This window comes from Lynx canadensis, chromosome E3, assembly GCF_007474595.2.
Source record: "Lynx canadensis isolate LIC74 chromosome E3, mLynCan4.pri.v2, whole genome shotgun sequence".
Taxonomy (NCBI): Eukaryota; Metazoa; Chordata; class Mammalia; order Carnivora; family Felidae; genus Lynx; species Lynx canadensis.
This window is the reverse complement of record NC_044318.1, coordinates 24775740-24802988: the sequence shown is the minus strand read 5'-3', so window position 1 is coordinate 24802988 and position 27249 is coordinate 24775740. Positions and strand designations below refer to the sequence as shown.

At 37.8% G+C, this 27249-nt stretch overlaps 1 protein-coding gene across 1 annotated transcript in view; it reads left to right on the top strand.

Annotated features, from left to right (window-relative positions):
• Window positions 1-27249, top strand: part of SEPTIN14 (septin 14) — a 78921-nt gene that overhangs the window by 20682 nt on the left and 30990 nt on the right. Inside the window, exon 4 of the mRNA XM_030301482.1 lies at window positions 642-803. Coding sequence (XP_030157342.1) covers window positions 642-803 — 162 coding nt within the window. The remainder of the gene's footprint in view (window positions 1-641; window positions 804-27249) is intronic.

Below are 27249 nucleotides of genomic sequence, written 5' to 3'. Positions count from 1 at the left end.
CCTCAAATATGCAATATGGAAATAGTACCTTTTTACAAAATATGAATGAAGAGTTTTGTGAGCAAGATATTACACAAATGTATACATACATTCAGCCTTTAGAGTATGGTAACAAAAAAAAGTCTATTATTTTTACATGGTCTTTGGAAAACAGAAGCAAATATATCTGCAAAGACATGTAGGTAGATCAAGGATCTGTGAAAATGGGACATTGATTAAGATGAATTTATGAAGAAGGTGATGCAAATGAATGACAGGTAGATGGACAAAATAAATCTCATATATAGTTTTGATGAAAGGTCTCTTCTGTCTTTTAGCACTCAGTTTAATAAGAAATCAAATCGATAATGAGTTAAATAGACTATTTCATTATACCACTTACATTTTACTAACTCCAAATGTGTTGAAAGTATAAGAAAGTTTGAGAAAAAAAGTTTGAAACTTTTAAACCTGAATTCTGAGAAAAGATTCATCTTCAAAAGTACTGATGATTTTGGGAAGCAATTTTGTGATGAAGGTATGGTAGCCACTGATTATCTAGTTGTAAAAATTTATTGTCAGAGTGAGGTTTTGACTGTAAAAATTCCAGGATTAACAACACATCCTCAATGGTGATATTTTATTTGCTTCTTTATTTACAGGTGAATATTATACCATTGATTGCCAAAGCAGATACAATTTCTAAAAACGACTTACAGAAATTCAAGTGTAAAATAGTGAGTGAATTGGTTAGTAATGGCATCCAGATATATCAGTTCCCAACAGATGATGAAACTACTGCTCAGGTGAATTCCTCAATGAATGTAAGCTTCTAACTATTGAATATCATTTCTATTTTGTGTGAGAATAAAAATATAATTTATAAGTAACAATATTAGTAATAAATTGTCACTCGTATCTGACAAAGAGACTTTAAATAAGGCATTTTCCCCCAAAATTTATTGTGGGAAACCTTGCCTTGTCTTCCCTTCCCCTCCCGTCTTCCCTTCCCTTCCCTTCCCTTCCCTTCTTCTCTTCTCCCACCTGTCAGACCTTGCCACCGATGCTAAGCAACTACTAATCAACTCTCTATGTAGATTTTTTTGTTATGGAATTAGCATATGAATAAATTTAATAATATTTGGTCTCTTCGTGTACATATTGGCTATTAGTATGTCTTCCCACGAGAAATGTTTGCTTATATCCTTTTTACAAGGATTGGAAAATGGAAAAAACATCCATTTTTTAATTGAGGTTTTTGTCTTTTTTATCATTGAATTGTAAGTTTTTTTATATATTCTGGATACAAGTTCCTTATGAGAAATATGGCTTGCAAGTACTTTCTTCCAAGCTGTTGGTCATTTCCTCACTTTCTTTTTGCTATCATTTGAAACACAAAAGGTTTAATTTTGATGAAGTCCAATTTATGTATTTTTGTTATTGTTACTTGTATCTTTGGTGTCATATCTAAGAATATTTTGCAAAATCCAAGGTAATAAATATTTACCTTCTTCTAAGAGTTTAAAAATTATGGTAAAATACACATAGCATGAAAATTACCATCTTAAATATTCTACACTGTACAGTGGAGTTGTATTATACATTCACATTTTTGTGCTCCCATCACCATTATCTATTTACAGAACCCTTTTCATCTTGTAAAACTGAAGCCCTGTATCTAAGAAACAGTAACTCCACATTACCCTTCCCTTTAGCCCCTGGAAACCACCATTGTACTTTCTATCTATAAATTTGACTACTCAAGGTACTTCCTGAAAACACAATTATATAATATTTGTCCTTTAATGGATGTACAAATAACTCTTTGAATTACTTTGAATATATTCCAAGAAGTGGAATTGTTAGATTTTATGGTAATTATATGTTTAGTTTTTTTTTTGAAGAACTGTCATACTGTTTTCATAGTGTCTGCACTATTTTTCATTATCAACTATAGTGTGCAAGGATTCCAGTTTCTCTACATCCTAACCAATGCTTGTTATTTTCTATTTTTTTAAATAGCTAATCTTAATGGATATGAAGTGGCATCTCATTGTAGTTTTTATTTGAATTTTCCTAATGATTATGTATGTTAAGCATCTTTTATTGTGCTTTTGGTATTTGTATACTTTCAGTGGAGAAATATGTACATTTCCATTCTATTTAGTTGTCTAATTTGTTGGTGTTCAGTTGTTCATAATATTCATTTATAATTATTTTTATTTCTGAAATGTTGGTAGTAATGTGTCTCTTTCATTTCTGATTCTAAAAATTTGAATCTCCTTTTTTACCTTGGTTGATAGAGCTAAAGTTTGGTCAATTTTGTTGTTTTTTTCCCCAAAGAACCCACTTTAAATTTCTTTGATTTTTCCTATATCTTAATATTCCTTATGTCATTAATTCCCAATGTAACCAGTATTATTTTCTTCCTTCTGTCTGCTTTAGGTTTAGCTCTTTCTTCTTTTGTAACTGTCTTAAAATGAATGGTTAATTTGTGGATTTGGCGTCTATCTTCTTTCTTTATAGGGATTTATGGCTATAAATTTCCATCTAGTCATTGCTTTGGCTACCTCACACAATTTTTTTAGTATTTTTATTGTATTTTATTATTATTTTTATTGTTTTTATTTTAATTTCAGCATTTTTAACATATAGTGTTCTATTAGCTTCAGGTGTACAATATAGTGATTCAACAACTCCATTCATCACCCAGAGCTCATCAGGACAAGTGTACTCCTTCATCCCCATTGCCTATTTAACCCATCCACTACCCAACTCTCCTCTGGTAACCATCAGTTTGTTCTCTATAATTAAGAGTCTCCTTCTTGGTTTCTTCCTCCCTCTTTTTTCCCTTTGCTCATTTGTTTTGTTTCTTAAATTTCACATTAATGAAATCGTATGGTATTTGTCTTTCTCTGATTTATTTCACTTCTCATTATACTCTCTAGCTCCATCCATGTTATTGCAAATGGCAAGATTTCATTCTTTTTTATGCCTGAAAATATTCCATTGTATATATGTATATATGTATATCTCTATCATTTACCTATCATCCATCTATTGTCTACATATCTATCACTTGCTCTTTATTCATCAATCGATGGACACTTGGGCTTCTTTGAAATCTTGACTATTATAAACAATGCTGCTATAAACATTGGGGTGCATATATCTTTTTGAATTAGTATTTTAGTATTCCTTGAGTAAATGCCTTGTAGTGTGATTACTGATAAGTGTGATTAACTTTTTGAGGAACCTCCATACCATTTTCCACCATGGCTGAATCACTGCATTCTCACCAAACAGTGCACAAGTATTCCTTTTTTTCCACATACTTGCCAACACTTGTTTTTGACAGGTGTGAGATAATATACCATTGTAGTTTCGATTTGCATTTCCCTGATGAATGATGTTGAGCATCTTTTCATGTGTCTGTTGACTATCTGAGTGTTTTCTTTGGAGAAATGTCTGTTCATATATTCTGTCCATTTTTAATTAGATTATTTGTTTTCTTGGGTGTTGAGTTTTATAAGTCCTTTATATAATTTGGGTACTAAACCTTTAGCAGATATGTCATTTGCAAATATCTTCTCCAATTCTGTAGCTTGGCTTTTAGTTTTATTGTTTTCTTTCCTGTACAGAAGCTTTTTATTTTTTAATTTTTATTTTATTAAAAACTTGTTTTTAATGTTTATTTTTGAGAGAGAGAGAGAGAGAGAGAGAGAGAGAGAGAGGAAACGAGCAGGGGAAGGGCAGATAGAGAGAGACACATAATCTGAAGCAGGCTCCAGGGTTGAGTTGTCAGGGTAGAGCCCCACGCAGGGCTCAAACTCACAGACTGCAAGATCATGACCTGAGCCAAAGTCAATAGCTTAATCGACTAAGCCATCCAGGTGTCCCTGCAGAAAGTCTTTATTATGAGGTAGTCCTACTAGATTATTTTTGCTTTTATTTCCCTTGCTTCAGAGGACATATCTAGACAAATGTTGCTATGGCCCATGTCAGAGAAATTATTGTCTATGCTGCCTTCTTGTTTTATGGTTTCAGGTCTCACGTTTAAATCTTTAGTCCATTTTGGGGCACCTGGGTGGCTCAGTTGGTTAAATGGCTGACTTCAGCTCAGGTCATAATCTCATGGTCCGTGAGTTCAAGTCCTATGTTGGGCTCTGTGTTGACAACTCAGAGCCTGCAGCCAGCTTTGGATTCTGTGTCTCCCTCTTTCTCTGCTCCTCCGCTGCTTGTGCTCCGTCAGTTTCTGTCTCTCAAAAAAAATGTTTAAAACATTTTTTTAAATCTTTAGTCCAGTTTGAATTTATTTTTATGCATGGTGTAAGAAAGTGGACCAGTATCATTCTTTTGCATATAGCTGTTCACTTTTCCAAACACCAGTTGCTGAAGAGACTATCGTTCCTTTTTGTGTGTGTGTGCTATTTATTTATAATTAAGTTTTTATTTTAAATTTACATCCAAATTAGTTAGCATATAGTGCAACAATGATTTCAGGAGTAGATTCCTTAGTGCCCCTTACCCATTTAGCCCATACCCCCTCCAGTAACCCTCTGTTTGTTTTCCATATTTAAGAGTCTCTTATGTTTTGTCCCCCTCCCTGTTTTTATACTGTTTTTGTTTCCCTTCCCTTATGTTCATCTGTTCTGTGTCTTAAAGTCCTCATATGAGTGAAGTCATAGATATTTGTCTTTCTCTGACTAATTTTGCTTGGTATAATACCCTCCATTTCCACCCATGTAGTTTCAAATGGCAAGATTTCATTCTTTTTGATTGCCAAGTAATACTCCATTGTGTGTATGTGTGTGTGTGTGTGTATATATATATATATATATACACACACACATATCACATCACATATATATATCACATCACAGATATATATATATATCTGTTCCTTTGAAACAGCACACCTGTATCCCTTAGATAAATACCTAGTAGTGCAATTGCTGGGTCGTAGGGTAGTTCTTTTTTCAGTTTTTTGAGGAACCTCCATACTGTTTTCCAGAGTGGCTGCACCAGCTTGCATTCCCACCAACAATGCAAAAGAGATCCTCTTTCTCTGCATCCTTGCCAACATCTGTTGTTGCCTGAGTTGTTAATGTCAGCCATTCTGACAGGTGGTATCTCATTGTGAGATGAGGTGGTATCTCATTGTGGTTTTGATTTGTATTTCCCTGATGATGAGTGATGTGGAGCATTTTCTTATGTGTTGGTTGGCCATCTGGATGTCTTCTTTGGAGAATTGACTATTCATGTCTTTTGCCCATTTCTTCACTGGATCATTTGTTTTTTGGGTGTTGAATTTGAGAAGTTCTTTATAGATTTGGGATACTAACCCTTTAGCTGATACATTGTTTGCAAATATCTTCTCCCATTCTGTCGGTTGCCTTTTAGTTTTGCAGATTGTTTCCTTTGCTGTGCAGAAGCTTTTTATTTTCATGAGGTCCCAGTAGTTCATTTTTGCTTTTGTTTCCCTTGCCTCTGGAGATGTATTGACTAAGAAGTTGCTACGGCCAAGGTCAAAGAGGTTTTTGCCTGCTTTCTCCTCGAGGATTTTGATGGCTTCCAGTCTTACATTGAGGTCTTTCATCTATTTTGAGTTTATTTTTGTGTGTAGTGTGAGAAGGTGGTCCAGGTTCATTATTCTGTATGCCGCTGTCCAATTTTCTCAGCACCACTTGCTGAAGAGACTGTCTTTATTCCATTGGATATTCCTTCCTGCTTTGTTAAAGATTAGTTGGCCATATGTTTGTGGGTCCATTTCTGGGTTCTCTATTCCATTCCATTGGTCTGAGTGTCTGTTCTCGTGCCAGTACCATACTGTCTTGATGATGACAGCTTTGTAGTATGGCTTGAAGTCCGAGATTGTGATGCCTCCTGCTTTGGTTTTCTTTTTCAAGATTGCTTTGGCTATTCAGGGCCTTTTCTGGTTCCATACAAATTTTAAGATTATTTGTTCTAGCTCTGTGAAGAATGCTGGTGTTACTTTGATAGGGATTTCACTCAATATGTAGATTGCATTGAATATGTAGTATTGGCATTTTAACAATATTTGTTCTTCCTATCCAGGAGCATGGAATCTTTTTCCATTTTTTTTGTGTCTTCTTCATTTTCTTTCATAAGCTTTCTATAATTTCCAGTGTATAGATTTTTCACCTCTTTGGTTAGATTTATTCCAAGGTATTTTATGGTTTTTTTGTGCAACTGTAAATGGGATCGATTCTTGATTTCTTTCTGTCGCTTCATTGTGGTGTATAGGAATGCAACTGATTTCTGTGCATTGATTTTATATCCTGCAACTTTGCTGAAGTCATGAATCAGTTCTAGCAATTTTTTGGTGGAATCTTTTGGGTTTTCCATTTAGAATATCATGTCATCTGCGAAGAGTGAAAGTTTGACCTCCTCCTGGCCAATTTGGATGCCTTTTATTTCTTTGTGTTGTCTGATTGCAGAGGTAAGACCTCAAATATTATGTTGAATAACAGTGGTGAGAGTTGACATCCCTGTCTTGTTCCTGACCTTAGGGGAAAAGCTCTCAGTTTTTCCCCATTGAGGATGATATTAGCGTTGGGTCCCTCATATATGGCTTTAATGGTCTTGAGGTATGATCCTTCTAGTCCTACTTTCTTGAGGGTTTTTATCAAGAAAGGATGCTGTATTTTGTCAAATTCTTTCTATGCATCTATTGAGAGGATCCTATGGTTCTTGTCCTTTCTTTATTGATGTGATGAATCACGTTAGTTGTTTTGAGGACATTGAACCATCCCTGCATCCCAGGTATAAATCCCACTTAGTCGTGGTGAATAATTTTTTAAATGTATTTTTGGATCCAGTTGGCTCCTCTTGTTGAGGATTTTTGCATCCATGTTCATCAGGGAAATTGGTCTATAGTTCTCCTTTTTAGTGGGGTCTCTGTCTGGTATTGGAATCAAGGTAATGCTTGCTTCATAGAATGAGTTTGGAAGTTTTCCTTCCATTTCTATTTTTTGGAACAGCTTCAAGAAAATAGGTGCTAACTCTTCCTTAAATGTTTGGTAGAATTCCCCTGGAAAGCCATCTGGCCCTGGACTCTTGATTTTTGGAAGATTTTTGATTACTAATTTGATTTTCTTACTGGTTATGGGTCTGTTCAAATTTTCTACTTCCTCTGTCAGTTTAGGTAGTGTATATGTTTCTATGAATTTGTCCATTTCTTCTATATTGCCCATTTTATTGGCATATAATTGCTCATAATATTCTCTTATTATTGTTTTTATTTCTGTTGTTTTGGTTGTGATCTCTCCTTTTTCATTCTTGATTTTATTTATTTTGGTCCTTTCCTTTTTGTTTTTGATCAAACTGGCTAGTGGTTGATCAATTTTGTTAATTCTTTCAAAGAACCAGCTTCTGGTTTCATTGATCTGTTCTACTGTTTTTGTTTTGATAGCATTAATTTCTGCTCTAATCTTTATAGTTTCCTGTCTTCTGCTGGTTTAGGCTTTTATTTGCTGTTCTTTTTCCAGTTTTTTGAGTAATAAGGTTAGGTTGTGTATCTGAGATCTTTCTTCCTTGTTTAGGAAGGCCTGGAGTGCTATATACTTTCCTTTTAATACTGACTTTTCTGCTTCCCAGAGGTTTTGGGTTGTGGTGTTATCATTTTCATTGGCTTCCATATACTTTTTAATTTCCTCTTTAACTTCTTGGTTAGCCCATTCATTCTTTAGTAAGATGTTCTTCAGTCTCCAAGTATTTGTTACCTTTTCGAATTTTTTCTTGTGGTTGATTTCGAGTTTTATAGCATTGTGGTCTGGAAATATGCACAGTATGATCTCAATCTTTTTGTACTTGCTGAGGGCTGATTTGTGTCCCAGTATGTGGTCTATTCTGGAGAATGTTCCATGTGCACTGGAGAAGAATGTATATTCTGCTGCTTTGGGATGAAATGTTCTGAATACATCTGTTAAGTCCATTTGGTCCAGTGTGGCATTCAAAGCCATTGTTTCCTTGTTGATTTTATGATTAGATGATCTGTCCATTGCTGATAGTGGGTTGTTGATGCCCCTACTATTATGGTATTATTATCAATGAGTTTCTTTATGTTTGTGATTAATTGATTTATATATTTGGTTGCTCCCACATTTGACAAATAAATGTTTACAATTGATAGGCCTTCTTGGTGGATAGACCCCTTATTTATGATATAATGCCCTTCTGCATCTCTTGATACAGTCTTTATTTTAAAGTCTAGATTGTCTGATATAAGCATGGCTACTCGGGCTTTCTTTTGTTGACCATTAGCATGATAGATGGTTCTCCATCCCCTTATTTTCAATCTGAAGGTGTCTGTAGGTCTAAAGTGGGTCTCTTGTAAACAGTATATTGATGGATCTTGTTTTCTTATCCATTCTGTTACCCTATTCTGTTACTCCAGTCTTTTGACTGGAGCATTGAGTCCATTGATGTTTAGAGTGAGTACTGAAAGATATGAATTTATTTCCATTATGTTGCTTGTAGAGTTGGAGTTTCTGGTGGTGTTCTCTGGTCCTTTCTAATCTTTGTTGCTTTTGGTATTTATTTATTTATTTATCTTTTCTCCCCTCAGAGAGTCCCCCCTTAAATTTCTTGCAGGGCTGGTTTAGTGGTCACAAACTCCTTTAATTTTTTTTGCCTGGGAAATTTTTCATCTCTCCTTCTATTTTTAATGGCAGCCTTGCTAGATAAAGAATTTTTGGCTGCACATTTTTCTGATTCAGCACACTGAATATATCCTGCCACTCTTTTCTGGCCTGCCAAGTTTCTGTGGATAGGTCTGCTGCAAACCTGATCTGTCTTCCCTTGTAGGTTAAGGACTTTTTTACCCTTGCTGGTTTTATGATTCCTTGCCTGAGTATTTTGTGAATTTGACTATGACATGCCTTGTTGATGGTCAGTTTTTGTTGAATCTATTTGGAGTCCTCTGTGCTTCCTGGATTTTGATGTCTGTGTCTTTCCCCAGGTTAGGAAAGTTTTCCACTATGATTTGTTCACATGACCCTTCTACCTCTATTTCTCTCTCTTCCTCTTCTGGGACCCCTATGATTCTGTTGTTCCCTTTTAATGAGTCACTGATTTCTCTAATTCTTAAATCGTGCTCTTTTGCCCTAATCTCCCTCTTTTTTTCTGCTTCATTATTCTCTATAAGTTTGTCCTCTATATCACTGATTCTCTGTTCTGCCTCATCCATCTTGCTGCTGGGGCATCCATCCATGATTGCAGCTCAGTTGAAGTACTTTTTATTTCATCCTGACTAGTTTTTACTTCTTTTATCTCCACAGAAAGGGATTCTAATCTATTTTCAACTCCAGCTAGTATTCTTATTATCATGATTCTAAATTCTGCTTGATACATCTTGCTTGTATCTGTGTTGGTTAAGTCCCTGGCTGTCGTTTCTTCCTGCTCTTTCTTTTGGGGTGAATTCCTTTGTTTTGTCACTTTGAAGGGAGAAAAGGAATTAATGAGGTGAAAATATTAAAATTAAAAAAATTAAAATTAAAAAATTAGAAACACACACACACAAAAATGGAATAAATGATGCTAGATCCTAGGTGTATTTTGGTCTGGATGTTGAACGTGGCTTGATAGATTAGAGAAAAAAGGGGGAGAAAAGAAAAAAAAAGAAATCATTTGAAAATTTGAAAAAATGAATACACTGGAGTAGACTAAAATGAAATGGAGTAAAACAGAATTTGAAAAAATGTACACAAAAGTAAAGAATATAGAAAAAATTAAAGAAAAATATTTTTAATAAAAATTGAAAATAAAAATGAATTTTTTCTCTTTCTGTATTCATGAAAAAGAAACTAAATGAAAAAGAAAAAAAAAGAAAAAGAAAAAAAGGAAAAATTTTGAAAATTAGAAAAAGTGAATACCCTGAAGTAGACTAATATAAAATGATGGAAGAAAAATAGAATTTGAAAAAAATTACACAAAAGTAAAACACATAGTAAAAATATTAAAGAAAAATATTTTTAATAAAAATTGAAAATAAAAATAAAAATTTTCTCTTTCTGTATTCAAGAAAAAGAGAAGAAATGAAAAGCGGGAAAAAAGAAAATTGAATAGATGGACCTGCTAACAGCGGACATACTACTAAAATTACTTTGTTTTCCCCTAGAAGTCAGACTATAAAGCGCTTTATAGTCCACAAATTAAGCAGGCAGTGAGACTTGTGTTCTTGAAGAGTGAGGTTGGCCCAGTTGGGTTGGGCTTAGTGTAATGGCTCCATTCTCCACTAGATGGTGCTGCTAGCCTACTGAGGTGGATTGTTGTGGGGCTCGTAGGTGTGTATGAGCATGCGCAGGAGTAGTGAAACTGGTGTCCCACAGCTACCCAGTCTCTAGTATCGGAACTCCACACTCTCCAATCAGCAATCGCACAACTGTCCTTTGTCTTCAGCTTTTGTCCACTGCCCGCTTTTACGCTATCCATATCGAAGCCCCAGGTAGTACCTCTCTCCTGAGTTTTGTCTCAGATGCAGCTGTTTCCCCCAGCCCCTTACATCTGAGGGACTTTGGCTTTGACCTGTTCTGCCCCTCTGCGGAGGTTCTCAGGGAGCAATGGCCAAATGCCGGCTGCACCCAGGAACGCTTGCTGGACCCTGCCTCTGCTGGTGCCCAGAGACTGTGGCCACGTGCCAGGCCACCCCAGGACAAATTCACGAGACAGTGTAGCAGGAGCATTTCAGGGATTGTGGAAAATAACAACACACATTTGGTGCCAGGCTTCACCCTTAATGACCTTGTTCCAGCACCAGTGAATGTGGCCGTTCTCTGGGGTCTTCTGGGACCAGGTGGCCTCAATAGTCTCTAACAAATGTCCTCCCAGCAGTGTAACTGCTTTTCTCCGTGTGGCCCAAGAACCTCCCAGACCCCACTCTTCTCCTGGGGATTCACCCTTCTCACCATAGCACCACGAGGTATCAAGCTGCAGAGTTGCAGACTTTGCATTCCCCTTGTTTACAGTCTTGATGAAATTTAAACCCTCTCCTTTCCCCTTTCTTTTTTCTTCTTTCTCCTTTCTCCCTTTTTAGTTTAGTCCCTGTGGCTGTTTCCTAATTTCAACTTTCTCTCCAGCTGCTTTTGGGGAGGAGGGCTCTTCCCGTATTCTCCCCTCCCCCACCCCTGTTTTTGTCCTCTCTCTGCACGCAAAAGTGTCTCCCTGCCTTCTGCTGCTTCTCTTTTCCCAAATTCACCTGTTGGCGTCATGTACCTGCTGAATTCTGTGGTTCAGGTTGTGCATATTTTTGTGTTAATCCTCAGATCAGTTTTCTAGGTGTGCAGGATGGTTTAGTGTTGGTCTGGCTGTATTCATGGACGCGAGACACACAAAAAACTTTCATGCTATTCCGCCATCTTGGCTCCCTGAGACTATCATTTTCCATTGTATATTCCTTCCTCCTTTGTCAAAGATTATGTGACCATATAATTGTGGGTTTCTTTCTGGGTTTCCTATTCTGCTCCATTGATGTATGTGTCTATTTTTGTGCCAATACCATATTATTTTGATTACTACGGTTTGTTGTAAATAAAATGGTCTAGAATTGTGAGACCTCCAGTTTTGTTTTTCTTTTTTAATATTGCTTTGGTTGTTTGGGATCTTGGGGTTCCATACTAATTTTAGGATTGTTTGTTCTAGTTCTGTTCCATGAAAAGTGTTGTTGGTATTTTGACAGGGATTGCATTAAATGTATAGATTGCTTTGGGTAGTATAGACATTTTAAGAATATTTGTTCTTCTAATCCATGACCATTGACTGGCTTTCCATTTCTTTGTGTCATCTTCAACTACTTTCATCAATATTTTATAATTTCCAAAGTATAGGGTTTTTTTCCCTCTTTGGTTTTTTTCCTGGGTATTTTATTATTTTGGTGAAATTATAAATGGGACTGTTTTCTTAATTTCTCTTTTTGCTGCTTCATTATTAGTATATAGAAATTCAACAGACTTCTGTATATTGATTTTATATCCTGCAACTTTACTGAATTCATTTATCAGTTCTTGTAGTTTTTTGGTGGAGTCTTGTAGGTTTCTATATAGAGTATCATGTCATCTGCAAATAGTCAAAGTTTTACTGCTTTCCTACTGATATTTATGATATTTATGATTTACTGATATTTATGCCTTTTATTTCTTTTTGTTGCCTTATTGCTGTAGCTAGGACTTCCAGTACTATTTTGAATAGGAGTGGTGAGGATGGACATCATTATCTTGTTCCTGACCTTAGGAAAAACTCTCTTGGTTATTTCCCTATTGAGTATGATATTCATTGTGGGTTTTTCATATGTTACCTTTATTATGTTGAGGTATGTTTCCTCTGTACCTACCCTGTTGAAAGATTTTATCATGTTGCTCTTTGACAAATTCTTTTTCTGCATCTATTGAAATGATCATATCATTTTTATACTTTCTCATATTGATGTGATGTATTACCTTGATTGATTTGTGTATTAAACCTCCCTTGCATGCCAGGAATAAATTCCACTTGGTCATGGTATATGATTTTTTAAATGTATTTTTCAATTTGGTCTGCTTGCATTTTATTGCAGATTTTTGTATGTTCATCAGTGATATTGGCCTGTAGTCCTTTTTTAGTGGTGTCTTTAACAAGTTTTGGTAATGAGTAATGCTGGCTTTATAGAATGAATTTGGAAGTTTTCCTTCCTCTTTTTTGGGGAATATTTTGAGAGGATTAAGTATTAACTCTTATTTAAATCTTTGGTAGAATTTGCCTATGAAGCTGTCTAGTCCCAGACTTTTGTTTGTTGAGAGTTTTTTGATTAATTCAACTTCCTTGCTAGTAATCAGTCACTTCAAATTTTCTATTTCTTGGATGTTGGGTTTGATAAGTTCTTTATAGATTTTTGGGTTATCTGATATGTCATTTGCAAATATCTTCTCCCATCCCACTAGTTGACTTTTAGTTTTGCTGATTGTTTCCTTCACCTTGCAGAAGCTTTTGAATTTGATGAGGTCCCAATAGCTCATTTTTTCTTCTGTTTCCCTTGCCTCCAGAGTCTTGTTGAGTAAGAAGTTGCTGCGGCCAAGGACAAAGAGGTTTTTGCCTCTTTCTCCTCGAGGATTTTGATGGCTTCCCGTCTTATGTTTAGGTCTTTCATCCATTTTGAGTTTATTTTTACATATGGTGTAAGAAAGTGGTCCAGGTTCATTCTTCTGCATGTCGCTGTCCAGTTTTCCTGACACCACTTGCTGAAGAGACTGTCTTTATTCTATTGGACATTCTTTCCTGCTTTGTCAAAGATTGGTTGGCCATACGTTTGTTGGTCCATTTCTGGGTTCTCTATTCTGTTCCATTGATCTGAGTGTCTGTTCTTGTACCAGTACCATACTGTCTTGATGATTACAGCTTTGTAATACAGCTTGAAGTCCAGGATTGTGATGCCTCCTGCTTTGGTTTTCTTTTTCAAGATTGCTTTGGCTATTTGTCTTTTCTGGTTCCATACAAATTTTAGGATTGTTTGTTCTAGCTCTGTGAATAATGCTGGTGTTGTTTTGATAGGGATTACATTGAATATGTAGATTGCTTTGGGTAGTATTGACATTTTAACAATATTTGTTCTTCCTATCCAGGAGCATGGAATCTTTTTCCATTTTTTTTGTGTCTTCTTCAATTTCTTTCATAAGGTTTCTATAGCTAAATGGTAAGGGGCATTAAGGAATCTACTGAAATCATTGTTGCAGTATATGCTAACTTGAATGTAAATTAAAAAAAATAAATTAAAAAATAAAAGTAAACTAAAAACAAAACAAAGAATACACTAATACAAAAAAATTCTATTTTTTTCTACTTCAATTTTTTGTAGGTTCTATTTTCTAGGAATTTATCCATTTCTTCTAGTTTGTCCATTTTTTTTTGCCAATTCACTTTCATAACATTCTTTTACAATTTTATTTCTGTGGTGTTGGTTGTTATTTCTCCTCTCTCATTTGTAATTTTATTTGGGTTCTCTTTGTCTCTCTTTCTCTCTCTCTCTCTGTCTCTCTCATGAGTCTGGCTACAGGCTTATCAATTTTGTTGACGTTTTCAAAGAACCATCTCCTAGTTTCATTGATATGTTCTTTTTCCTTTTTCTTTTTTTAAAAGTTTTTATATCATTTATTTCTGATCTAATCTTTATTATTTCTTTTCTTATGCTGTTTTTTTTTCTTTTACTGGCCCTTGTAGGTGCAAAGTTAAGTTGTTTATTTCAGATTTTTCTTGCTTCTTGAGGAGGGCCTTATATTAGTATTAACTTCTCTCTTAGAACTGCTTTAGTCACATCCCAAAGATTTTGGGTCATTGTGTTCTTATTTTCATTTTTCTTCATATATTCTTTAATTTTCTCTTTGATTTCCTGTTTGACTCATTTATTTTATAGTGGCATATTATTTAACCTCCATGTATTTGTGGTTTTTCTAGATTTTTCTTGTGGTTGACTTCTAGTTTCACAGAGTTGTGGTCAAAAAAGATGTACAATAGGACTTGGCTCTTTTTGATATGTTGAGGTTTTTGCTTTGGCTTAATATGTGATCTCTTCTGGAGAATATGTGTACACTTGAAAAGACTGTGTATTCTGTTTTAAGATGGAATGTTCTGAATATATCTGTTAAATATGTCTGTTTCAGTGTGTGATTGTTTCCTTGTCAGTTTTCTGTTTAGATGGTTTATTCATTAATGTTAAGTGTTAAAGGCAACTGGAATAATTGTATAATTATCAATTAGTTTCTTTTTATTTTTTATTAACTGTTTTATACATTTATGTGTTTTCTTGTTGGGTGCATAAATATTTCCATCTCTGATATCTTCTTGTTTGTCTCTTGTTACTGTCTTTGTTTTATTTTTTTATTTTATTATTTTTTTTATGAAATTTATTGACAAATTGGTTTCCATACAACACCCAGTGCTCATCCCAAAAGGTGCCCTCCTCAATACCCATCACCCACCCTCCCCTCCCTCCCACCCCCCATCAACCCTCAGTTTGTTCTCAGTTTTTAACAGTCTCTTATGCTTTGGCTCTCTCCCACTCTAACCTCTTTTTTTTTTTTCCTTCCCCTCCCCCATGGGTTCCTGTTAAGTTTCTCAGGATCCACATAAGAGTGAAACCATATGGTATCTGTCTTTCTCTGTATGGCTTATTTCATTTAGCATTACACGCTCCAGTTCCATCCACGTTGCTACAAAGGGCCATATTTCATTTTTTCTCATTGCCACATAGTACTCCATTGTGTATATATACCACAATTTCTTTATCCATTCATCAGTTGATGGACATTTAGGCTCTTTCCATAATTTGGCTATTGTTGAGAGTGCTGCTATGAACATTGGGGTACAAGTGCCCCTATGCATCAGTACTCCTGTATCCCTTGGATAAATTCCTAGCAGTGCTATTGCTGGGTCATAGGGTAGGTCTATTTTTCATTTTCTGAGGAACCTCCACACTGCTTTCCAGAGCGGCTGCACCAATTTGCATTCCCACCAACAGTGCAAGAGGGTTCCCGTTTCTCCACATCCTCTCCAGCATCTATAGTCTCCTGATTTGTTCATTTTGGCCACTCTGACTGGCGTGAGGTGATACCTGAGTGTGGTTTTGATTTGTATTTCCCTGAACATCTTTTCATGTGCCTGTTGGCCATCTGGATGTCTTCTTTAGAGAAGTGTCTATTCATGTTTTCTGCCCATTTCTTCACTGGGTTATTTGTTTTTCGGGTGTGGAGTTTGGTGAGCTCTTTATAGATTTTAGATACTAGCCCTTTGTCCGATATGTCATTTGCAAATATCTTTTCCCATTCCGTTGGTTGCCTTTTAGTTTTGTTGGTTGTTTCCTTTGCTGTGCAGAAGCTTTTTATCTTCATAAGGTCCCAGTAATTCACTTTTGCTTTTAATTCCCTTGCCTTTGGGGATGTGTCGAGTAAGAGATTGCTACGGCTGAGGTCAGAGAGATCTTCTCCTGCTTTCTCCTCTAAGGTTTTGATGGTTTCCTGTCTCACATTTAGGTCCTTTATCCATTTTGAGTTTATTTTTGTAAATGGTGTGAGAAAGTGGTCTAGTTTCAACCTTCTGCATGTTGCTGTCCAGTTCTCCCAGCACCATTTGTTAAAGAGGCTGTCTTTTTTCCATTGGATGTTCTTTCCTGCTTTGTCAAAGATGAGTTGGCCATACGTTTGTGGGTCTAGTTCTGGGGTTTCTATTCTATTCCATTGGTCTGTGTGTCTGTTTTTGTGCCAATACCATGCTGTCTTGATGATGACAGCTTTGTAGTAGAGGCTAAAGTCTGGGATTGTGATGCCTCCTGCTTTGGTCTTCTTCTTCAAAATTCCTTTGGCTATTCGGGGCCTTTTGTGGTTCCATATGAATTTTAGGATTGCTTGTTCTAGTTTCGAGAAGAATGCTGGTGCAATTTTGATTGGGATTGCATTGAATGTGTAGATAGCTTTGGGTAGTATTGACATTTTGACAATATTTATTTTTCCAATCCATGAGCAGGGAATGTCTTTCCATTTCTTTAAGTCTTCTTCAATTACCTTCATAAGCTTTCTATAGTTTTCAGCATACAGATCCTTTACATCTTTGGTTAGATTTATTCCTAGGTATTTTATGCTTCTTGGTGCAATTGTGAATGGGATCATTTTCTTTATTTGTCTTTCTGTTGCTTCATTGTTAGTGTATAAGAATGCAACTGATTTCTGGACATTGATTTTGTATCCTGCAACTTTGCTGAATTCATGTATCAGTTCTAGCAGACTTTTGGTGGAGTCTATCGGATTTTCCATGTATAATATCATGTCATCTGCAAAAAGCGAAAGCTTGACTTCATCTTTGCCAATTTTGATGCCTTTGATTTCCTTTTGTTGTCTGATTGCTGATGCTAGAACTTCCAGCACTACGTTAAACAACAGCGGTGAGAGTGGGCATCCCTGTCGTGTTCCTGATCTCAGGGAAAAAGCTCTCAGTTTTTCCCCGTTGAGGATGATGTTAGCTGTGGGCTTTTCATAAATGGCTTTTATGATCTTTAAGTATGTTCCTTCTATCCCGACTTTCTCAAGGGTTTTTATTAAGAAAGGGTGCTGGATTTTGTCAAAGGCCTTTTCTGCATCGATTGACAGGATCATATGGTTCTTCTCTTTTTTTTTGTTAATGTGATGTATCACGTTGATTGATTTGTGAATGTTGAACCAGCCCTGCATCCCAGCAATGAATCCCACTTGATCATGGTGAATAATTCTTTTTATATGCCATTGAATTCGATTTGCTAGTATCTTATTGAGAATTTTTGCATCCATATTCATCAGGGATATTGGCCTGTAGTTCTCTTTTTTTACTGGGTCTCTGTCTGGTTTAGGAATCAAAGTAATACTGGCTTCATAGAATGAGTCTGGAAGTTTTCCTTCCCTTTCTATTTCTTGGAATAGCTTGAGAAGGATAGGTATTATCTCTGCTTTAAATGTCTGGTAGAACTCCCCTGGGAAGCCATCTGGTCCTGGACTCTTATTTGTTGGGAGATTTTTGATAACCGATTCAATTTCTTCACTGGTTATGGGTCTGTTCAAGCTTTCTATTTCCTCCTGATTGAGTTTTGGAAGAGTGTGGGTGTTCAGGAATGTGTCCATTTCTTCCAGGTTTTCCAATTTGTTGGCATATAATTTTTCATAGTATTCCCTGATAATTGTTTGTATCTCTGAGGGATTGGTTGTAATAATTCCATTTTCATTCATGATTTTATCTATTTGGGTCATCTCCCTTTTCTTTTTGAGAAGCCTGGCTAGAGGTTTGTCAATTTTGTTTATTTTTTCAAAAAACCAACTCTTGGTTTCGTTGATCTGCTCTACAGTTTTTTTAGATTCTATATTGTTTATTTCTGCTCTGATCTTTATTATTTCTCTTCTTCTGCTGGGTTTAGGCTGCCTTTGCTGTTCTGCTTCTATTTCCTTTAGGTGTGCTGTTAGATTTTGTATTTGGGATTTTTCTTGTTTCTTGAGATAGGCCTGGATTGCAATGTATTTTCCTCTCAGGACTGCCTTCGCTGCGTCCCAAAGCATTTGGATTGTTGTATTTTCATTTTCGTTTGTTTCCATATATTTTTTGATTTCTTCTCTAATTGTCTGGTTGACCCACTCATTCGTTAGTAGGGTGTTCTTTAACCTCCACGCTTTTGGAGGTTTTCCAGACTTTTTCCTGTGGTTGATTTCAAGCTTCATAGCATTGTGGTCTGAAAGTATGCATGGTATAATTTCAATTCTTGTAAACTTATGAAGGGCTGTTTTGTGACCCAGTATATGATCTATCTTGGAGAATGTTCCATGTGCACTCGAGAAGAAAGTATATTCTGTTGCTTTGGGATGCAGAATTCTAAATATATCTGTCAAGTCCATCTGATCCAATGTCTCATTCAGGGCCCTTGTTTCTTTATTGACTGTGTGTCTAGATGATCTATCCATTTCTGTAAGTGGGGTGTTAAAGTCCCCTGCAATTACCACATTCTTATCAATAAGGTTGCTTCTGTTTATGAGTAATTGTTTTATATACTTGGGGGCTCCGGTATTCGGCGCATAGACATTTATAATTGTTAGCTCTTCCTGATGGATAGACCCTGTAACTATTATATAATGTCCTTCTTCATCTCTTGTTACAGGCTTTAATTTAAAGTCTAGTTTGTCTGATATAAGTATGGCTACTCCAGCTTTCTTTTGGCTTCCAGTAGCATGATAAATAGTTCTCCATCCCCTCACTCTGAATCTAAAGGTGTCCTCAGGTCTAAAATGAGTCTCTTGTAGACAGCAAATAGATGGGTCTTGTTTTTTTATCCATTCTGATACCCTATGTCTTTTGGTTGGCGCATTTAATCCGTTTACATTCAGTGTTATTATAGAAAGATACGGGTTTAGAGTCATTGTGATGTCTGTATGTTTTATGCTTGTAGTGATGTCTCTGGTACTTTGTCTCACAGGGTCCCCCTTAGGATCTCTTGTAGGGCTGGTTTAGTGGTGACAAATTCCTTCAGTTTTTGTTTGTTTGGGAAGACCTTTATCTCTCCTTCTATTCTAAATGACAGACTTGCTGGATAAAGGATTCTCGGCTGCATATTTTTGCTGTCTAGCACCCTGAAAATCTCGTGCCAATTCTTTCTGGCCTGCCAAGTTTCAAAAGAGAGATCAGTCACGAGTCTTATAGGTCTCCCTTTATATGTGAGGGCACGTTTACCCCTTGCTGCTTTCAGAATTTTCTCTTTATCCTTGTATTTTGCCAGTTTCACTATGATATGTCGTGCAGAAGATCGATTCCAGTTACGTCTGAAGGGAGTTCTCTGTGCCTCTTGGATTTCAATGCCTTTTTCCTTCCCCAGTTCAGGGAAGTTCTCAGCTATTATTTCTTCAAGTACCCCTTCAGCACCTTTCCCTCTCTCTTCCTCCTCTGGAATACCAATTATGCGTATATTATTTCTTTTTAGTGTATCACTTAGTTCTCTAATTTTCCCCTCATACTCCTGGATTTTTTTATCTCTCTTTTTCTCAGCTTCCTCTTTTTCCATAACTTTATCTTCTAGTTCACCTATTCTCTCCTCTGCCTCTTCCATCCGAGCTGTGGTGGTTTGCATTTTGTTTTGCATTTCCTTTAAAGCGTTTTTCAGCTCCTCGTGACTGTTCCTTAGTCCCTTGATCTCTGTAGCAAGAGATTCTCTGCTGTCCTGTATACTGTTTTCCAGCCCAGCGATTAATTTTATGACTATTATTCTAAATTCACTTTCTGTTATATTATTTAAATCCTTTTTGATCAGCTCATTAGCTGTTGTTATTTCCTGGAGATTCTTCTGAGGGGAATTCTTCCGCTTGGTCATTTTGGATAGTCCCTGGTGTGGTGAGGACCTGCAGGGCACTTCCCCTGTGCTGTGGTGTATAACTGGAGTTGGTGGGTGGGGCCGCAGTCAGACCTGATGTCTGCCCCCAGCCCACCGCTGGGGCCACAGTCAGACTGGTGTGTGCCTTCTCTTCCCCTCTCCTAGGGGTGGGATTCACTGTGGGGTGGCGTGGCCCATCTGGGCTACTTGCACACTGCCAGGCTTGTGATGCTGGGGATCTGGCGTATTAGCTGGGGTGGGAAGGCAAGGTGCACGGCGGGAGGGGGGGCAGGCTTAGCTCGCTTCTCCTTAGGTGATCCACTTCAGGAGGGGCCCTGTGGCAGCCGGAGGGAGTCAGATCCGCTGCCGGAGGTTTGGCTCCGCAGAAGCACAGAGTTGGGTGTTTGCGCGGAGCGAGCAATTTCCCTGGCCGGAACCGGTTCCCTTTGGGATTTTGGCTGGGGGATGGGCGGGGGAGATGGCGCTGGCGAGCGCCTTTGTTCCCCGCCAAACTGAGCTCTGTCGTCCGGGGGCTCCGCAGCTCACCCTCCCTTTGTCCTCCAGCCTTCCCGCTTTCCGAGCAGAGCTGTTAACTTATGACCTCCCAGACGCTAAGTCGCGCTTGCTGTCGGAACACAGTCCGTCAGGCCCCTCCGCTTTTGCAAGCCGGATTCGAGGGCTCTGCTTGGCTGGCGAGCCGCCCCTCCGCCCCGGCTCCCTCCCGCCAGTCCGTGGAGCGCGCACCGCCTCGCCGCCCTTCCTACCCTCTTCCGTGGGCCTCTCGTCTGCACTTGGGTCCAGTGACTCCGTTCTGCTAATCCTCTGGCGGTTTTCTGGGTTATTTAGGCAGGTGTAGGTGGAATCTAAGTGATCAGCAGGACGCGCGGTGAGCCCAGCGTCCTCCTACGCCGCCATCTTCCTTGCACTCCCACTGTCTTTGTTTTAAAGTCTACTTTGTCTGATACAAATATGCTACTGTGGTTTTCTTTCAACATTCATTTGCATGATAGATGTTTCTTTATCTCCTCACTTTCAATCTGCTGGTGTCTTTAGGTCTAAAATGAGTATGCTCTTGTAGGTCTACAAGTGTGCTCTTGTAGGCAGCATATAGATGGATCTTGTTTTTTAATCCATTTTGATACCCTCTGTCTTTTGATTGGAGCCTTTAGTCCATTTACATTCAGAGTGATTATTGGAAGATATGAATTTAGTGCCATTGTGTTACCCATAGAGTTGGTATTTCTGATTATGTTCTCTGGTCCTTTATAGTCTTTGTTACATCGGTCTTATTTTTTCTCTACTCTAAGATTCCCCCTTAAAATTTCTTGCAGGTCTGGTTTAGTGGTTACATCCATTAGCATGATAGATGGTTCTCCATTCCCTTACTTCCAAGTTGCAGGAGTCTTTAGGTCTAAAATGAGTCTCTTGTAGGCAGCATATAGGTGGGTCTTATTTTTTTATTCATTCTGATACCTATTTCTTTTAATTGGAGCATTTAATCCTTTTCATTTAGAGTGATTATCAAAAGATATGAATCTAGTGCCATTGTGTTGCATGTAGAATTGGTGTTTTGGGGTAATATTCTCTGGTCTTTTCTAGTATGTTGCTTTTGGTCTCTTTTGCTTTGTTTTGTATTTTTCTCAACTCAAAGAGTCACCCTTAAAATTTCGTATAGGGCTTACTTAGTGGTCATAAAGTCCTTTAGTTTTTGTTTATCTGGGAAACTCTTTATCTTTCTTATTTTGAATGACAGTTTTGCTGGATAAATAATTCTTGGCTGCATATTTTTTCCATTCAGCACGTTGAATATATTCTACCACTCCCTTTTGGCCTGCCAGGTTTCTGTGGACAGATCCTTTAATATGTTGTTGAATTCCATTTCCTAGTATTTTGTTCAAATTTTTTTTGCATCAACGTTCATCAGGGATATATATATATATATATATATATATATCACACATCACATCTTTTTTATCCATGCATTTATGGATAAAAACTTAGATTGTTTCCATGCCTTGGCTATGGTAAATAATGCTGCAAAAAGCCATAAAGGTGCACATACCTTTTCAAATTAGTGTTTTAATTTATTTGGGATAAATACCAATAGTGGAGTTAGTAGATCCTATGGTATTTTTATTTTTAATTTTGGGGGGAACCTCTATACTGTTTTCCATAGTGGCTGCACCAATTTACCTTCCCACAAACGGTTCATCAGATTTCCTTTTCTCCATATCCTCATCAACACTTCTAATTTCTTTTTTTTTATTCTAATGATTTTGACGAGCATAAAATATCTCATTGAGGTTTTGATATGCATTTCTCTGATGATTAGTAATTTGGGGCACCTTTTTATGTATCATTTTGACATTTTTCTTGGGTTTGTGTTTAATATTGCTATTTCTGTAACATCAATTGTAATGTCTCTCCTTTTATTTCAGATTCTATTTGAGTATTCTTTTTTCTTTATTAATTTAGCTAAAGACTGATCATTTTTGTTAATATTTTCAAAAAAGAACCGTGATTTTTTTCTATTGTGATTCTATTCTTTATATCATATACCCTGCTCTAATGTTTATTGTTGCCTTCATTGTACTATGTTTGGGTTTTGTTTGTCTTCTTTCTAGTTCATTGAGCTGTAAAATGAGATTGTAGATTTGAGGTGTTTCTTTGTTTTAAATATGTTTATAGCTCTAAAGTCTTCTGTTAACAGTACTTTGGCTGTATCCCATAAATTTGTGTTTTCTTTTGGTTGTCTGAAGGCAGTTCTAATTTCTTTTGTAATTTCTTTTTATACCCATCCATTGATTGTTTGAATGTGTTACTTAATTTGTACATAATCATGGGTTTTCTATTTTTTCTGCTATTGCTTTCTCTTTGTATTTACTTTGTTCAGCTTTTGCTTGGTGTTTGGACAGAAATGATAACCTACAAGCTCTTTACATGCCACAAAGGAAACCAGAGTTCGGCTCTACTTTTCTTGAGTGCCCTTAGGCTTTTCTTTCTCTATGGTTGCTGTAAATTAAATCAGCTTATTTAGGAAGAGATTAGATGTCCTTTTCTTTATGTCTCCCTCCAAGAAAAATTTCTGAAAAAGGGATGTGAAATTGGATGTGGGGACATTAGCAATTTATTTCCTTAGTGTGAGCATACTGTCAGTGGGGAGTTCTCAGTGGGGAGGGGAAGCAGCCTGAGGTACTTTTGCTTGCCTCGTTAGTCATTGAGCTATCTCCTTATACCCAAGGTGAGGGTGATGAGGGCCTCAATTTTGTCCAAAACTCGTCTAACCAAAATAGAGATTTTAGTACACAAATACAGCTTGAATAGTAGAAGGGAGGCTTATTTTGCAAATCCAACTCCCAGAGGCTTAGTTTCAGAAACAGGTAGGTGGGGACTGAATCAGAAATGCTATACTGTATTTCTATCATTTTGGTATTATGGCAATATTGAATGACTAAGTTTCATTTGTGTAAATTCTTCATGATAATAAATATCTAATGTATCAAGCCATATTTTGAAAATTAAACATTGTAGTTAGACTGAAACTTCAATTCTGCCTTCTCTACTTAAAAGCTGTAGGACCCTATGTACAAAAATGAGTCAAGGAATCCACAATATAAAAGGCTGTAATGTATGACATCAAAAATATATAACATGTGGGGAGGCGGAATAGAAATTTAGTGCTTTTAGTTTGGGTTCAAACTTAACTTGGTCATCAACATAAAATAAACTACTATATACTGGGGCAACTGGGTGGCTCAGTAGGTTGAGTGTCCAACTTTGGCTCAGGTCATTATCTCACAATTTGTGGGTTCAAACCCCATGTCAGGCTCTGGGCTGACAGCTCAGAGCCTCGAGCTTACTTCGGATTCTGTGTCTCCCTCTGTCTCTGCCCCTCCCCTGCTCATTCTTTGTCTCTATCTCTCAAAAAAAACATTTAAAAAATTTGAAAATTGTATTACACTCTAAGTCTAAAGTTCTCTGTTGTCTAGCAAAAGAGTGGGATGGATTAAAATGAGAGACGGCTAATGTCCAGGAAAAGACAAGAGCACCAAATAAGCGTCCTTGACCCGTATTTATTAAGATCAGAAGGCTTACAAATGTGATGGGTGTGCACAAAGAGACAATGAATTGGTGAACATTAACTCATGGGCATGAGGGAAAATGGGGTTTTGAAGATATACAGTGTTTGGGGTTTGGGTCAATATAAAACAAAATCCTGGCACCAGGCAGATGGGCAAATAGTTGTTAAGGGCAGACAGGAGGTGCTGCCATGTCTGTTTATCTTAGCTAGCCTAGGGGATAAGACAGATAGAACAAATAACCTCAGGATTAACAAGGCAACTTTTCTTTTGTTAATGAACTCTGCTCTGGGCAGCTTTACCCACAGTGCAGTGGTCTATAGCCCTATTTACCTGTTTACCTAACTTGGTCCTTCCCTGCTGTGAAAGCAGCTTTCTTCTATGGTACTAAATTGGGGGGCACTTTTGCCCTGAATGCCTAATCTTGCTTACCTCATATACCTTTGTATTGGGGAACTTTGCCCCCTCTCTATTCTGGGGACTTTCCCCATCCCTCTTTATTCTGGGGGCTCTAGCCACTCCCTATTTTATTCTGGGGCCTTTGCCTCACCCTACTACATTCTGGGGTCTTATCTTGTTCACGCAAGTTTGGGTGAGAGCACCCTATGGCTTTGTAATTCTTTATGCCTTGTTAACCCATTGGTGTAAGCCAAGGGAATTTCTAATCTTATTCCCCACAACAAACAAACAAAAAACAAACTTCTATATACTTAAGATGTTATATGTATAAACCTAATGTTAAAAATCACAGGGAAGATGACGGTGTAGAAGGATGCTGGGCTCACTGCATCCTACTGATTGCTTAGATTCCACCCACATCTGCCTAATTTACCCAGAAAACCACCAGAAGACTAGCAGAACAGACTTTCCACAGCCAAGCGTAGACAAGAGGCCCACAGAAGAGGGTAGGAAGGGCAGAGAGGTGGTGCATGCTACACGGAATGGCGGGAGGGAGCCAGGGCGGTGGGGGGGCAGTCAGCACACCTGGCAAGGCAGAGCCCCCGAGACTGGCTTGCAAAAGTGGAGGGGCCAGATGGAGTGTGTTCTGACAGCCAGCGGGACTTAACATCTGGAATGTTATAAGTCAGCAGCTCTGCTCGGAGAGTGGGAGGACTAAAGGACAATGGGAGGGAGAGTTGTTGAGCCCCAGAGGACAGCTCAGCTTGGTGGAGAACAAAGGTACTCACCAGCACCATCTCCTTCGCCCACCCCCCAGCCAAAATCCCAAAGAGAACCAGTTCCCGTCACGAACTTGCTTGCACCGTGCAAACACCCAATGCTGTGCTTCTGCGGATCCATCCATCCGACGGGTCTGCCTCCCTCCTGGTGCCACAGGGTCCCTCCCAAAGCATACCACCAAAGGCAAAGCGAGCTGAGCCTGCTCCTCCCGCCCCTGTGCACCTTGTGGATCCACCCCCGCTAATACGCCAGATCCCATCAAAGCAGCACCACAATCCTGGCAGTGTGCAAGTAGCCCAGACAGAGGCCATACCACCACAGTGAGTCCTGCCCCTGGGAGAGGGAAATATGAAGTACACACCAGTCTGACTGTGGCCCCAGCAGTGGGCTCGGGGCAGACCTCAGGTCTGACAGCGGCCCCGCCCACCAACACAAGTTACTCCAGACAGCACAGGGGAAGAGCCCTGCAGTTCCCCGCCACTCCAGGGACTATCCAAAATGAGAAGGAAGAATTCTCCTCTAAAGGAACTCCAGGAAGTAGCGACAGCTAATGAACTGATCAAAAACGATTTAAGCAATATACCAGAAAATTAATTTAAAATAATAGTCATAAAATTAATCGCTGGGCTTGAAAAAAGTATAGAGGACAGCAGAGAATCTATTACTACAGAGATCAAGGGACTAAGAAACAGGAGGAGCTAAAAAATGCTATAAATGACTGCAAAATAAAATGGAGGTGACCGCAGCTCGGATTGAAGAGGCAGAGGAGAGAATAGGTGATTTAGAAGATAAAATTATGGAAAAAGAAGAAGCTGAGAAAAAGAGAGATTAAAAAAATCCAGGAGGATGAGGGGAGACTTAGAGAACTAAGTGACATAATTAAACGAAATAATATACACATAATTGGGATTTCAGAGGAGGAAGAGAGAGGGAAAGGTGCTGAAGGTGTACTTGAAGAAATTATAGCTGAGAATTTCCCTGAACTAGGGAAGGAAACAGGCATTGAAATCCAAGAGGCACAGAGAACTCCCTTCAGATGTAACTTGAATCGATCTTCTGTGAGATATATCATAGTGAAACTGGCAAAATACAAGGATAAAGAGAGAATTCTGAAAGCAGCTAGGGATAAACATGCTCTAACATATAAAGGGAGACCACTAAGACTCGTGACGGATCTCTCTACTGAAACTTGGCAGGCCAGAAAGGAATGGCAGGAAATCTTCAATGTGATGAACAGAAAAAAAAAAAATGCAGCCAAGTATCCTTTATCCAGCAAGTCTGTCATTTAGAATAGGAGAGATAAAGGTCTTCCCAAACAAAAACTGAAGGAATTCATCACCACTAAACCAGCCTTACAAGAGATCCTAAGGGGGATCCTGTGAAACAAAGTACCAGAGACATTGCTACAAGCATGAAACCTACAGACATCACAATGACTCTAAACCCATATCTTTCTATAATAACACTGAATTTAAATGGACTAAATGCACCAACCAAAAGACAAACTGTGTCATAATGGATAAAAAAAAACAAGACCCATCTATTTTCTGTCTACAAGAGACTCATTTTAGACCTGAGAACACCTTCAGATTGAAAGTGAGGGGTTGGAGAAGTATTTATCATGCTTCTGGAAGTCAAAAGAAAGCTGGAGTAGCCATACTTATATCACACAAACTAGACTTTAAATTAAAGGCTGTAACAAGAGATGAAGAAGGGCATTATGTAATAATTACAGGGTCTATCCATCAGGAAGTGCTAACAATTATAAATGTCTATGCGCCAAATAAGGGAGCCCCCAAATATATACAACAATTAATCACAAACATAAGCAACCTTATTGATAAGAATGTGGTAATTGCAGGGGACTTTAATACTCCACTTACAACATTGGATAGATCATCTAGACATTGATCATCTAGAAACAAAGGCCCTGAATGATACACTGGATCAGATCGACTTGACAGGTATATTTAGAACTCTGCATCTCAGAGCAACAGAATATACTTTCTTCTCGAGTGCACATGGAACATTCTCCAAGATAGATGACATACTGGGTCACAAAACAGCCCTTCATAAGTATACGAGAATTGAGATCATACCATGCATAATTTCAGACCACAATGTGATGAAGCTTGAAATCAACCACAAGAAAAATCT